Below are 16,130 nucleotides of genomic sequence, written 5' to 3' on the forward strand. Positions count from 1 at the left end.
AGTACTACAGCTGCTCAAAATGCTGAATATATTCCAAATACAGCCTAATGCATCCTACACACATGATTAAAGGATTCTGTTCAATGATAAAAGAAAAAATGCTGCCTTAGAAAATAAAGGTATCATATCTACACCCCCACATACAGCTAAACTGGCTTAATTATGCACTTAAGAATCTACAACCTGTTTGCTACTGTTTGGATCGTGAATGATTTGTCAATACCTTGGTACACTCACTTTCAAACAAAGTGCTACATATAATATTGATGAGTATACAGCAATACTAGAACTTTTTAACTTTAAAAGTTTTAGAAGTTTTTTAAAAGCTGCCAAAATTGAATTTTTGATGTCTAATCAACAGTCTAGAAATCTTGTTTAAACTGAGAAGATATATCCATTCAACTAACCTTTGGAAATAAAAATAATAAGAGAAAAGAAGTATTTTGCACAGTTAAATCTTATAAATAATTAATATAACTGTAAGCATAATTGTCTTTTCAAATTTACAGAATGAACTGAAATTAACAGACTAATTTTACAAGTTAACCAGAACATTCATTAAATTAAGCAGAAGCAGAACTAGTTATCTTAATTAAGGAAAAGTTTTCAAAAAGCTCTACATTAACTATATATTCTTAAGATTTGTTATACCTGATATAATTGGCCCAATTTTATTTTATACTCAATACATTTATGCCCCTTTTACACTACAATGTATTATTTATAGCATGATGAACATTTACTGCAAAACATTCTGAACTAATAAAGCATTCCAGACACTATGTATAGGTCTATCAACTGAAATCAGATACCATAGCAGACAACAAAGCACATTTGGCAATATTAACTTCAAAACTAAAAGTTTTAAAAGTAAACCCATTTTTTTTTTTTTGCCTAATAAAATATAAACGACTTAACAATTCTCATAAAATCTCACAGAACTGAATGAAGGAAAATCATCATCACGGTTTCTACAACTACAGAATTACCGAATGTTAGATCATAAACTCGTGATTCTTCAGTGAAGTGAGACATGTAATCCTGACACATTTATAGTGAATCCTTGCTATTGTCTTATTTAAGGAAGCAACAATTCTTAAATTTCTGAAACTCAGCATAAATTAATATACTTGCATATCATGTTATCAGAACTGTTAAAAAAAAACTGACCTTCGTGCACACTAAAGTTCTTTGTTACCATGCACATGGGAAATTTCTAACCCCTAAATAATTTAACTTTTAAAGTTTAAAAAAGATTGAAATAAAAATTAGGATAGCAAATTATTAATCCAATCTCTGAATTAAGTCTACATTATCTAATTTTCCCTCAGAAAACCTCAGTTCAATGGGTAATATTATCACCCTCATTTGATATCTCACATTCTGAAACATTATAAGACCTACCCAAGGTTGCATAATCAACAAAGGAAATCTCAATTCTGTCTGATACTAAAGTCCAAGGACCCAGTTCTTAATCACTGTATCATACTTCCTTTAACATTCCTTGACTAGATGTTCAGAAAGGTAACCTTTAAATTAAATATCTGGCTATCCAAATGATTTTTTTTAAAAAAACTATCCTTAATCCAATAAAAATTATTTTAGAATATTTTAAGATTTTTTTTAACCACTTGTATTGACTGTAAGAGATAAATTTAAAATAACGAACATGGCAAGGCAGTTAATTTTTTTCATATAAAGTCTTAGAAACTTAACTAATCAAGTTTTTCCTATAAATATATTCTTTTTAAAATTCATAGGAAATACAAAATAAATCAATGACATACCACTACACACCTACTAAAATAGAAAAATCCAAAACTCTGACAATATCAAATGCTGACAAAGATGTGGAGCAATAGGAACTTTGTTTCTTCGCTAATAGATATGTAAAATAATACAGCCACAATGACAGATAGTTTGGCAGTTTCTTACAAAGCTAAAAATACTCTATAATATACAGCAATCATGTGCTTCGGTATTTACTCAAATCAGCTAAAAGTTTATATGCACACAAAAATCTGCACGTGAACATTTATAACAATTGAAATCATCATTGTCAAAAAAATGGAAGTGACAACACATCCTTCAATAGGTGAATGGGTAAATAAACTAGGTCTATGGACAAAGTAAAATATTATTCAGTGACTAAAAGAAATGAGGGATCAAGCAACAAAGACATGAAGAAAGCTTAAATGCATATTACTAAGAGAAATCAGTATGAAAGGCAACCAACTGTATGATTCCAATTATATGATATTCTATAAAAGATAAAACTCTAAAGACAGAAAAAAGATCAGTGGTTGCCAGGGGTTAAGAGAGAAGTGTGGAAAGGTTGCAAAGGTCCAGCACTGAGTATTTTTAAGTGTACCATTTTTGAATGATACTATACACCCACTAGATCATAGAAAAATAAAAAAATATCTACTTCTGCTTCATTGACCACACGAAAGCCTTTGACAATGTGGATCACAACAAGCTGTGGGAAATTCAAAAAAGAAATGGAAATACCAGACCGCCTTACCTGTCTCTTGAGAAACATATATGCAGGACAAGAAGCACCAGTTAGAACTGGACATAGAACAATGGATTGGTTCAAAATTGGGGAAGGTATATACAGGGCTGTATACTGTCACCCTGCTTATTTAATGTACATGCAGAGTACATCATGTGAAATGCCAGGCTGGATGACTCACAAGCTGGACTCAAGACTGCAGGAAGAAATATCAACAACCTCATATATGCAGATGATACCACTTTAATGGCAAAAAGCAAAGAAGAACTAAAGAGCCTCTTGATGAAGGTGAAAGAGAAGACTGAAAGAGGTGGCTTAAAACACAACATTAAAAAAACAAAAGATTACGTCACCCGGTCCCATCACTTCATGGCAAAATAGATGGGGGAAAAGTGGAAACACTGACAGATTTTCTTTTCCTGGGCTCCAAAGTCAGTGTGGATGGTGATGGCAGCCATGAAATTAAAGGATGCTTGCTGGGCTTCCCTGGTAGCTCAGTGGTAAAGAATTTGCCTGCCAAAGCAGGAGACACAGGTTCGATCCCTAATCCGGGAAGATCTTACATGCAGTGGGACTTGTGCCACAGCAACTAAGCTTGTGCTCTAGAGTCCAGGAGCTTCAACAACTGAAGCCCATGTGCCCTAGATCCCAGCTCCACAACGAGAGGAGCCACTGCAATGAGAAGCTCACCACAACTAGAGGAAAGCCTGTGCAGCAATAAAGACCTAGCACACCCCAAAATAAAAAAATAAAATTATTTTTTAAAAAATGATGCTTGCTCCTTGGAAGAAAAGCTGGGACAAACCTAGACAGCATATTCAAAACCAGAGGTATCACTAATCCAACAAAGGTCTGCAGTCAAAGCTATGGTTTGCCAGTAGTCATGTAGAGATGTGAGAGTTGGACCATAAAGAAGGCTGAGCACCCAAGAATTGATGCTTTCAACTGCTGTGCTGGAGAAGACTCTTAAGAGTCCCTTGGACAGCAAAGAAATCAAACCAGTCAATCCTAAAGGAAATCAATCCTGAATATTCACTGGAAAGACTGATGCTGAAGCTAAATCTCCAATAATTTGGCCATCTGATACGAAGAGCTAACTCACTGGAAAAGACCCTGATGCTGGGAAAGACTGAAGGCAAGAGGAAAAGAAGGCAACAGAGACATGGTTGGATGGCATCACTGACTTAATGGACATGAGTTTGAGCAAACGCAGGGAGTTGGTGAAGAACAGGGAAGCCTGGTATGCTACAGTTGAATGGAACATATCATCTTCAGAGAAGACATTATATGACAGTTTAATAATCACTAATTAAATCTCTCATACACCAAAAATTTTCATCTTACTCTCTATCAGGACATTGAAAACTTTTTAATTAATTAATTTATTTTAATTGGAGGCTAATCACTTTACAACATTGTGGTGGTTTTTTCCATACATTGACATTAAATCAGCCACGTGTGTAAATGTGTCCCCTATCCAGAACCCCCTTCCCACTTCCCTTCCCATCCCATCCCTCGGGGTTGTCCCAGTGCACCAGCTTTGAGTGCCCTGTTTAATGCATCTAACTTGCACTGGTGATCTATTTCACATCATTTGTATGACAGAAAATGGAAAATTACTATATGCAGTTCAGAAATTAGTCTATAAATAGTATCATTTAGCAACTACTCAATAAACAAACATGCAAAGAAAATCTGTGGCTATCAAGAAATACATATTCATTTAGCTATTTGACATGTAGTCTCTCTGTAAGACAGGAACACAAATAATAACGGCTCATTATCTTTCAGTATTCCTTAATAAAGAGACAAAAATACTTTCATTTAGACATACCTTAACTATTTCTTCAATGAAACAAATGTGAGAGACAGGATCCCTCTTCTTGGCTAATATTTTTTGTAGATGTTGCACCTAAAAGGAAGGAAAAGAGGGAAAACATATATGACTGAGAATTTTCAAAGGTAACACGCATAGAGTACAGGTACTAGAAACAGTCAGTCAGTTCAGTCGCTCAGTCGTATCCGACTCTTTGCGACCCCATGAATCGCAGCACACCAGACCTCCCTGTCCATTACCATCTCCCGGAGGTCACTCAGACTCAACGTCCGTCGAGTCAGTGATGCCATCCAGCCATCTCATCCTCTGTCGTCCCCTTCTACTCCTGCCCCCAATCCCTCCCAGCATCACAGTCTTTTCCAATGAGTCCACTCTTCGCATGAGGTGGCCAAAGTATTGGAGTTCAGCTTTAGCATCATTCCCTCCAAAGAAATCCGAGGGCTGATCTCCTTCAGAATGGACTGGTTGGATCTCCTTGCAGTCCAAGGGACTCTCAAGAGTCTTCTCCAACACCACAGTTCAAAAGCATCAATTCTTCGGCGCTCAGCTCTCTTCACAGTCCAACTCTCACATCCATACCTGACTACTTGAAAAATCATAGCCTTGACTAGACGGATCTTTGTTGGCAAAGTAATGTCGCTGCTTCTGAATATGCTATCTAAGTTGGTCATAACTTTTCTTCCAAGGAATTAGTCTTTTAATTTTATGGCTACAATCGCCATCTGCAATGATTTTGGAGCCCAAAAAAATAAAGTCTGACACTGTTTCCACTGTTTCCCCATCTGTTTCCCATGAAGTGATGGGATCAGATGCCATGATCTTCGTTTTCTGAATGTTGAGCTTTAAGCCAACTTTTTCTCTCTCCTAGAAACAGTAAGGGAAGGGAAAAAGCATTTTGCTAGAGCCCTTACATACATTATAATTAGTAAAGGAGGTATTTTAAATTTTCAGCGATTTTTAAAAAGCTGCCCAAGATCACACAACTTTGAATAACTAAGAATTAACCCACAGCTCAGCAGGTAGATTCTGGCTGCAATGCAAGGACACAGGAGACGCAGGTTCAACCCCTGGGTCAGGAAGATTCCTGCAGGAGGAAATGGCAACTCAGTCCAGTACAGAGGACTGCCCCGTATTTCTCAATCATCAACAGAGGAGCCTACTGCACTATAATCCAAAGGGTTGCAAACAATTGGATACAACTAAGCACACAGCATGCTAACTCATAATTAATATTATTTTTAACTCTCTCAAATATTTACCTGACCACAAACAGTAAAAATATGATCGACAAGTTTCTCCATATTGGTCCAGAGGGAAGCACGAAAAGCTGCAGTGTTCCCTGGAGTTGGCATGGTAGATCGTCCAGGTCCCCCTGTTTATGAGAGACAAAAATCAAGCAAAATAAAATCTTTCAAATTTAACAAAATGTATGCTATTATGAAAAAAGCACATATAGGCTACCAAATGAGAAGTTCCTTTATGAAGAAATAATAATTTATCATGAGTGATATATAACAGAATCTTAACCTTTTGTTTTTAAGAAAGGAATTAAAATGACACAGACATACACACACACACCACCACCACCAACACACACACCCAACAAGGATAATACAGAAAACAAGAATTCCCTGGAGAAGGAAATGGCACCCATTCCAGTATTCTGGCTTGGGAAACCGCATGGACAGAGAAGCCTGGCAGGTTACAATCCAAGCGGTCACAAAGAGTCAGTCACAACTAAGTATGCATTCACTAACACTCTCCACAAAAAGAACAAGATACTACAGTTTAGATTTCTCGTTTGTTAAATGAAAGTATAATCTTGACTCTATAAATTATTTGATAAATGTAACATTCTATAAATATTTTTAATTTGAATATAGTTCATTTATTCTATAATTGTTTATAGCAGTTTTCCCCCCCAATCAGAATAGCTCTCCATTATAAAATACTCTTAAAGGGAACCATAAAACCCCTGCAAATTAAGACTATGCTCCCATTTTCTGTGACTTATCCTCTTCCAACAACACAAGAGAAGACTCTACACATGGACATCAACAGATGGTCAACACCGAAATCAGATTGATTATATTCTTTGCAGCCAAAGATGGAGAAGCTCTATACAGTCAACAAAAACAAGACCAGGAGCTGACTGTGGCTCAGAACATGAACTCCTTATTACCAAATTCAGACTTAAATTGAAGAAAATAGGGAAAACCGCTAGACCATTTAGGTATGACCTAAATCAAATCCCTTATGATTACATAGTGGAAGTGAGAAATAGATTTAAGGGCTTAGATCTGATAGATAGAGTGCCTGATGAACTATGGAATGAGGTTCGTGACACTGTACAGGAGACAGGGATCAAGACCATCCCCATGGAAAAGAAATGCAAAAAAGCAAAATGGCTGTCTGGGGAGGCCTTACAAATAGCTGTGAAAGGAAGAGAGGCAAAAAGCAAAGGAGAAAAGGAAAGATATAAGCATCTGAAAACCAGAGGCTATGTTAGTAAGCTTTTCACTCTAGTTTCTCAACAATTTCAAGTTTAGGCAAGAACTACATGCTTCTTTTTTTTCTTCTTTGCCTTGCCCTGTGACTTGTGAGATCTTAGTTCCCCGAACAGGGACTGAACCCGGGCCCCAGCAATGGAACTTCTAAGTCCTAATCACTAGAACACCAAGGAATTACCTACATGCTCCTTTAGTAAAGAGATGTTATTATTTTTTTACTCTGATAATAGTGGAAAGCAGTAACAAATAGAAACATTTAGGAGTTTAAAATATGAATACTCCTGTTCAAAATCTAGGTCTAATTAATTTTTCAAATTATTTGCAATGTTGTACAAAGAATATTAAGTAAAAGTGTACATGAACTGGAGAGGTAATACTGAAACAATATGCAATTATCTTAGATGTTACATAAAGAATGAGCTTGTAACAGTGAGGAAAAGGCATGTAGTGCATTTGTAAAAAGTAGAAAATATCAAATTACTGGAATATGTATAGCTTTGTTTTATTATAAAGAATTATAGAATGCATCAACCCACTACTCTTACAACAGGTACGAGCAGAAATAGAAAAAGGTATTGTTTCCTGTCAGCAATTATTTGGAAGAACTGAGGCACCAAAAAAAACTAAGATCACAGTCACTGGTTCTATTAGTTCCAGTGGCTTCATTTTTCTTGTTTATAGTTGAATACTTAAGGACTTTTATCCTCATACACTCAATACATCTTGCTGAAGAAATAAACATAATAAAAAATAATCAACATAGAACACCTGTAAAGGGAGCAAGAATAACTAAAACAAAAAACTGATGCCATTATCCACTGTTTTATGAACCTCAAAAAACAAAATTAAGTGTTTTAAACTAAGTTTTATTAATGCAATAGAAGAAACTAAGAAGTACTCAAAGAAACAATACTTGAGTAACTTCTAGTTAATGGAATAAAATCATTTTCTTGCCTTTGTCTCTTAAAGGACAATGGAAAAAAGAAAAAAAAAGTAGAAAAAAATATCAATTTCTAACAAACAAAGAAATCAATTAAAAACTTCAAACTTTAGATTATGAAGCATATATGCCAAATGCTATAGATAAATCAAAATGAACAAGGAAGCAGATAGCTGACATCCTAGATCATTAGCAAGGAACAATCTGCTCCTAAAATCAACTGTAAGAATTTAGATAAGCTATCCACCAATTCTTTGCTTAGAGCGAAAAGGGACAGACATAGATGGGCCAGGAGAGAAGCCAGAAAAATGTTCAACGTTGCAGAATAGGGAAGAGAGAAAAGCAGAAGGAGAAACCATTATAAAATGACATTTACAGTGTATGAGAATTATGCACGAAGCAGGGCACCCAAAGCCAGTGCTCTGGGACAACCTAGAGGGATAGGGTTGGGAGGGACATGGGAGAGCGGTTCAGATGAGGGGTACAGATGTATACCTGTGGCCAATTCATGTTGATACAGGGCAAAAACCATCACAATGTAGCAATTATCCTCCAATTAATATAAATTGATTAAAAAAAAGAAGTACCCTCAAGCATAAGGAAACTGAGCTATTTAAAATTCTAAAAGATGATACTGTTAAAGTACTGTACTCTATATGTCAACAAATTTGGAAAATTTAGCAGTGGCCACAGGACTGGAAAAGGTCCGTTTTCATTCCAATCCCAAACAAGAGCAATGCCAAAAATGTTCAAACTACCATTCATTTGCCCTCCTTTCACATGCTAGCAACATTATGCTCAAAATCCTCCAAGCTAGGCTTCAGCAGTACATGAACCGAAATCTTCCAGATGTACAAGCTGGGTTTTGAAGAGGCAGAGGAACCAGAGATCAAATTGACACCATTTACTGGATCATGGGGAAAGCAAGGGAATTCCAGAAAAACCCCTACTTCTGCTTCATTGACTTCATGAAATGCTGACTGTGTGGATCACAACAAACTGCAGAAAATTCTTAAAGAGATGGGACTACCAGACAGTTTACCTGTCTCCTGAGAAATCTGTATGTGGGTGAAGAAGCAACAGTTAGAAGTAGACACAGAACGATGCATTAGTTCAAAATTGAGGAAGGAGCAATATAAGGCTGTGTACTGTCACTCTGCTAATTTAACTTATATGCAGAGTTCATTATGCAAAGTGCGAGACTGGATGAATCACAAGCTGGAATCAAGATTGTCAGGAAAAATATCAACAACCTCAGATATGCAGATGATATCACTATAATGGCAGAAAGTGAAGAGGAACTAAAGAGCCTCTTGATAAGGGTGACAGAGGAGAGTGAAAAAGCTGGCTTAAAATTCAACATTAAAATACTAAGATCATGGCATCCGGTCCCATCAGTAAGTCAATAAGTGTTACTCACTCAGTCGTATCCGACTCTTTGCAATCCTATGGACTATAGCCTACCAGGCTCCTCTGTCCATGTGATTTCCCAGGCAAGAATATTGGAATAGGTTTCCATTCTCTTCTCCAGGGGACATTCCCAGCCAAGGGATCGAACCTAGGTCTCCTACACTGTAGGTGGATTCTTTCCCATCTAAGCCACTGAGAAAGTGCTGATCCAATCACTTCATTGCAAATAGATGAGGAAAAAGTGAAAGCACTAACAGATTTTCTTTTCCTGGGCTCCAAAATCACAGTGGAGAGTGACTGTAACCATGAAATTAAAAGACGCTTGCTCCTTGGAAGTAAAGCTATGACAAATCTACAGAGCATATTAAAAAGCAGAGACATCACTTTGCTGACAAAGGTCTGCATAGTTAAAGCTACGGTTTTTCCAGTAATCATGTACAGAAATGAGAGTTGGATCATGAAGGCTGAGTGCTGAAGAACTGACGCTTTCAAATTGTGGCTGGAGAAGACTCTTGAGAGTCCCCTGGAATGCAAGGAGACCAACCAGTCAATCCTAAAGGAAATCAATCCTGAATATTAATTGGAAAGACTACTGCTGAAGCTCCAATAACCTGGCCGCATGATGTGAAGAGTCAATCACTGGAAAAGATCCTGATGCTGAGAAAGACTGAAGACAAAGCAGAAGGAGGCAGCAGAGGATGAGATGGTTAAACAGCATCACAGATTCAACGGACACAAATCTGAGCAAACTCCGAGAGATAGTGGAGAACAGAGGAGCCTGGCAAGCTACGGTCCACGAGGTGGCAAAGAGCTGGATGTGACTTTGCAACTCTACAACAACAAGGTAGGAAAACTATGAAAGGTAAAATGAGGTGAAAGAGGAAAGAAAGAATGTAAGGTTTCCACAAGAAACTGTTTGAATGGCTTTACTGAGAATCAAAATAAGCTCTAGAATGGTTCAAAATTTGAGGCAAGAAGCATTCCAAAATTAATAGGAAATGACAAGATGGTGAAATGTTATTCTAGACAATAAAGATATTACAAAGAAATAAAACTAGAGACCACTACCTAATGAACAGAGATGTAAAACTCAACAAAATATTAGCAATTAAAACCCAAGAATGCTTAAAAGAATTTTATACTATAATCAAGTGGGATTGAAAGACTCAGGAAGAATCGGCCAAAGACGTCCTGGAATTAATCAGTTATATGCAGAGTACATCATGAGAAACACTGGGCTGGAAGAAGCACAAGCTAGAAGCAAGACTGCCGGGAAAAATATCAATAACCTCAGATACGCAGATGACACCACCCTTACGGCAGAAAGTGAAGAGGAACTAAAAAGCCTCTTGATGAAAGTGAAAGAGGAGAGTGAAAAAGTTGGCTTAAAGCTCAACATTCAGAAAATGAAGATCATGGCATCTGGTCCCATCATTTCATGGGGAAACAGTGGAGACAGTGTCAGACTGTATTTTTCTGGGCTCAAAAATCACTGTAGATGGTGATTGCAGCCATAAAATTAAAAGACGCTTACTCCTTGGAAGGAAAGTTATGACCAACCTAGATAGCATATTCAAAAGCAGAGACATTACTTTGTCAACAAAGGTCTGTCTAGTCAAGGCTACGGTTTTTCCAGTGGTGATGTATGGATATGGGAGTTGGACTGTGAAGAAATCTGAGTGCTGAAGAATTGATGCTTTGAACTGTGGTGTTGGAGAAGACTCTTGAGAGTCCCTTGGACTGCAAGGAGATCCAACCAGTCCATTCTAAAGGAGATCAGTCCTGGGTGTTCATTGGAAGGACTGATGTTGAAGCTGTAACTCCAATACTTTGGCCACCTCATCTGAAGAGTTGACTCACTGGGAAAGATTCTGATGCTGGGAGGGATTGGGGGCAGGAGGAGAAGGGGACGACTGAGGATGAGATGGCTGGATGGCATCACCGACTCGATGGACTTGAGTTTTAGTGAACTCCAGGAGTTGGTGATGGACAGGGAGGCCTGGCGTGCTGCAACTCATGGGGTCGCAAAGAGTCAGACACAACTGAGCGACTAAACTGAACTGACACCAAGGTTGTAAGAGGCAAGGTTCATAAATATAAGTCAACTGTTTTCATATATACCAACAATGAACAAGGGGAATTTGAATTTGATAACAAAATACCATTTACATTACTCCTCATTCCAAATGAAATACGTAGGTATAAACAGGGCTTCCCTGGTAGCTCAGATGGTAAAGCATCTGCCTACAATGCAGGAGACCTGCGTTCAATCCCTGGATCAGGAAGATCCCCTGGAGAAGGAAATGGCAACCCACTTCAGTATTCTTGCCTGGAGAATTCCATGGACCGAGGAGCCTGGTAAGCTACAGTCCATGGGATAGCAAAGAGCTGGACACGACTGAGCAACTTCACTCAGGTATAAATAAACCTAACAAAATATAGACAAAAACTATATGAGGAAAACTAGAGAACTCTGATGATAAAAATCAAAGAGGAACTAAATATATAGAGAGATATTCCATGTTCACAGACAGAAGAAACAATATTATGAAGATGTCAGTTCTTTCCAAATGCATCTACAGATTCAATGCAATCAAAATCTGAATTCTAGAAAAAAATTTTTCTTCTATCAACAAACTGATTCTAAAGTTTATATAGAGAGGAAAAAAATCAGAACAGCTCACACAATATTGAAGAAAAAGAACAAAGTTGGAAGACTGACTAGCCAACTTCAAGACATTCTATAAAGCTTTAGTAATCAACACAATGAGGTGGCATTGGCAAAAGAAGAGAAAAATAGATCGATGGAACAGAATAGTGACTTCCCAAATATACCCACATAAATACAGTCAATGCCCTTTTACAAAGAAGCAAAGGCAATAAATTTGGCAAAGGCAGAATCTTCAACAAATGATGTTGGAATAACTGGGTAACCACACGCAAAAAAAAGAATCTAGACACAGATTAGACACAAACTAAGATCATGGCATCCAGTCCTATCACTATGGCAAATAGATGGGAAAAATGTGGAAACTGTCAGATTTCATTTTCTTGGGCTCCAAAATCAATGCAAACACTGACTGCAGTCGTGAAATTAAAAGATACTTGATCCTTTGGAAGAAAAGCTATGACAAAACTAGACAGCATATTAAAAAGCACTTTGCTGACAAAGGTTCATATAGTCAAAGCTATGGTTTTTCTAGTAGTTATGTATGGATGTGAGAGTTGGACCATAAAGAAGGCTGAGTGCCAAACACTTGATGTGTTCTCCAGCAACTGTGGTGCTGGAGAAGACTCTTGAGAGTCCCTTGGACAGCAAAGAGATCCCACCAGTCAAACCTAAAGGAAATCAATCCTGAATATTCATTGGAAGGACTAATGCTGAAGCTGAAACTCCAATACTGTGGCCATATGACATAAAGAGCTGACTCATTGGAAAAGACCCTGATGCTGGGAAAGACTGAGGGCAAGAGGAAAAGAGGGCAACAGAGGATGAGATGGTTGGATGGCATCACTGACTCAAAGGAACATGAGTTTCAGCAAACTCAGGGAGATAGTGAAGAACAGAAAACCCTGGCATGCTGCAGTTCATGGACTCGCAAAAAGCTGGACATGACTTAGCAACTGAACAACAAGGTGACACAGACCTCACATACCTCACCAAAATTAACTCAACATGGATCACAGACCTAAAAGCAAAAACGTCAAACTGTAACATGCCTAGGAGATAACATATGAGAAGACCCAGACGACCTTGGGTATGGCAATGACTTTCTAGATAGAATACCAAAGACATGATATGAAAGAAATAACTGATAAGCTGGACTTCATTAAAAACTTCTATTCTGGAAGAGACAAATAATCAAATCTGCAACTTGATTTTTCATATAAGGATGCTGAGAATTATCTATATTGATAAATTTATTACCATAAATATTATATAGCAGTCTAACTGAGTCCCTTGGACTGCAAGAAGATCCAACCAGTCCATTCTGAAGGAGATCAGCCCTGGGATTTCTTTAGAAGGAATGATGCTAAAGCTGAAACTCCAGTACTTTGGCCACCTCATGTGAAGAGTGGACTCATTGGAAAAGACTCTGATGCCAGGAGGGATTGGGGTCAGGAGGAGAAGGGGACGACCGAGGATGAGATGGCTGGATGGCATCACTGACTCGATGGACGCAAGTCTGAGTGAACTCCGGGAGTTGGTGATGGACAGGGAGGCCTGGCGTGCTGTGATTCGTGGGGTCGTAAAGAGTCGGACAAGACTGAGCGACTGAACTGAACTAATAAATAAGCCAGCTTATTCATTTTCCAATGAAGGAGAGACTGTTTTCATTGTTTAACTATTATGACTAATAGTAAAATAAAAATTCTTATAGAGATGTGACAGAGTTTATTTAGGGTATACTCTTACCAAGGCAATTATAAGATCATAAGGTACACCCATTTTTAACCTTATTGATCAGTACGATAAAACTGAATTAAATGGTTGAAACCTTTTCTTCTCCTACAATCAGAGTATCAGATATTTAGTTCTGGTCTCAGATTTTGCCAATTTCACAGAGAATCTTGAATCATTTGTATTTCTCTAATAATTAGTTCACATCCTCTAAAAAGAGGCTACACATCTTTTCGTGTTTATTGGATGTGTTCTTCTGTGATTTACCTATTCATACTCATTATCTAGTTTTCAACTGAGTTATTTACCTTTTTCTTAGTGGATTACAAACTTTCAGGTACATCTTGGGTAGCATATTTTCCTATGTAATTATAATAATGTTATTTTTTAAATTTTGAAACAATCTTAAACATACAGAAAATTTGAAACTATAGTAAAACATTTTTTCTTGAATCATTAGGGAATAAGTTACTGACATGATGCACTATCACCCCTGAATGCTTTAATGTGTATTTCCAACAAAAATGACATTGCTATACATAATCTCAAAATAACCAACAAGATTAGGCAATTAACATTAACCCTGCCAATGTAATATCTTTAAAAATAACACTGATTATTCTTTTAAAAACAATAAAGAATAGGATTTCTACACTAAATCGTGGTATTCACTCCTCAACAGATGACAATAAGGCTTGAAAACACTTCATTCTTTCCAAAAAGGGGAGCATACATTAGGACAGACAGCAGGTGAATAATTGCTTTCATTTTTTTCCCCCCATTCTTGACAACACACTAGAGAATGAGACTAAACTCCTTCTGGAAATTTAAACATTAGATCAAACTTTCTGAAAATAATTGCTGGGAAAAGCTGAGAGGGAAATCTCCTCTGGCAATTTCTTTTCAAAGCTGTCCTCCTGGGATGGTCTTAACACAGACTTATTCAGAGGCTAGGGCGAACCTTTAAAATCCCTTTAAGATCAAAGATTTTTTTATCTCTTTTTATCTTGTACAAATTATTTATGAGGGACATACTCTGTTATTTAAAGTTATGTTTATATAGCAAACATAAAAATAATAATCAATGGCTGAAAATGTTTTAGTATTAGCTCTGCATCAAGAACTGTTATTAAGTTGACATGGACAAGTCTATGATATTAGAGTATCCTGTTCACTACAAAAATGGGAAGAGGAGAAAACTTTTTTAAAAGGCATTAAAAAACACTCTGGGGAATTTTTTCAATAGTCTGAATAAAATAAGGCAGTAAAACTGAAGAAAGAAATGGAGTCAAGACAGATTTGTCTGTCTTTAAGCAGAAGAAAATAAATAGCATGATTGTATGTGATGGGAAAGAGATACAATGAAAAGCTGATGATGTGGTAGAGAGAAGGGATCTATGAAAGCAATGCCTTTCTTTGAGTGATGGGATCTAAGGCAAAAGTAGAGTATTTGACTCTTTTAGGAGCAAGTACAGTTCATCCATATTAACAGGAAAGACGAAAGATTTTAAGGAGAGAAATGCAAAGTTAGGGTTGCTTAGGAAAATGAGAGGCACCCAGAACATGCAGTCTCTCCTCTCTATGAAGTGTGTTATATACGTGAATGTCACCATCAGGCATGGTTTTGCAGGAAAAGGGTTGGGGACCGCTGTCTTGAATCTACCTGCCTGGGTTTTCCTTCGATTTTGCTATAGTTGTAATGTTCCCAAAGCTTTATCAGCATCTATCTATCTCCACACTCAGCTTTTATTGCTCCTGAGTACCAGAATTATACATGCCCAGAAAGATAAAGTATAATAGAGATTGTATTTCCTTAAAAAATATTTTCTGCCTCAGTAAGAAGTACATGTGAGGATAAGGATTTCAGAAGGAAAAATGTGTTCCTTTTTTTCCCTTGCATCTGTTTCCTCTGAACTAAATAAAGCCACAGTTTATAGTTTTTATCTAGAAGTTCTGAATATACCAATTGGCCAGTTCAACTCACTGATTAGACAAAAGTTATAAATAAATTCTAAAGCAAAATTTCTTCTCTCATTTTCTGTCTACTAAAAAGTGAGTCATTAGTTTACTTTGAAACTTGAATGCTTCACATACTATTCAAAGGACTTTTCAGTTATAAATAAATAAATGAAGCTAAATATAAACCACATCCATACCTCTCACAGCTGACTGGGAAGGCTGAGTCAAAACTTTGATATCTAATGCACTGTTGATATTTTCTTCTATTGCAGCACAATATCCATCCACAACATTGGTAATAGTGTCCTTCAAAGTTCCAAGATTATGGAAAACCTGAAGAGCGGTTCCGACCTGGGTTGGATTCTTTAAAAAGGTGGTGGTGGGGTGGGGTGAGAAAAGATATAAATAGGAAAAGAAACAAAATAAATATAAATCTACAAATCTAAGTGGTACTTGAGCAGTTACTATAATATTTTTTAAATTATTATAAACAAGAACATAAATACTGTATTTGGAACAAGTATTATTTTTAGTCATTACTTATTTCATAAAAGACA

At 37.0% G+C, this 16,130-nt stretch overlaps 1 protein-coding gene across 1 annotated transcript in view; it reads right to left on the bottom strand.

Annotated features, from left to right (window-relative positions):
* Positions 1-16,130, bottom strand: part of COG5 (component of oligomeric golgi complex 5) — a 270,198-nt gene that overhangs the window by 107,639 nt on the left and 146,429 nt on the right. The window contains exons 8-10 of the mRNA XM_052638342.1: positions 15,771-15,936; positions 5,612-5,724; positions 4,350-4,427 (exon numbers count right to left, since the gene is read on the bottom strand). Of these exons, the coding sequence (XP_052494302.1) occupies positions 4,350-4,427; positions 5,612-5,724; positions 15,771-15,936 (357 nt within the window). The remainder of the gene's footprint in view (positions 1-4,349; positions 4,428-5,611; positions 5,725-15,770; positions 15,937-16,130) is intronic.

Source organism: Budorcas taxicolor, chromosome 4 (genome assembly GCF_023091745.1).
Source record: "Budorcas taxicolor isolate Tak-1 chromosome 4, Takin1.1, whole genome shotgun sequence".
Lineage (NCBI taxonomy): Eukaryota > Metazoa > Chordata > Mammalia > Artiodactyla > Bovidae > Budorcas > Budorcas taxicolor.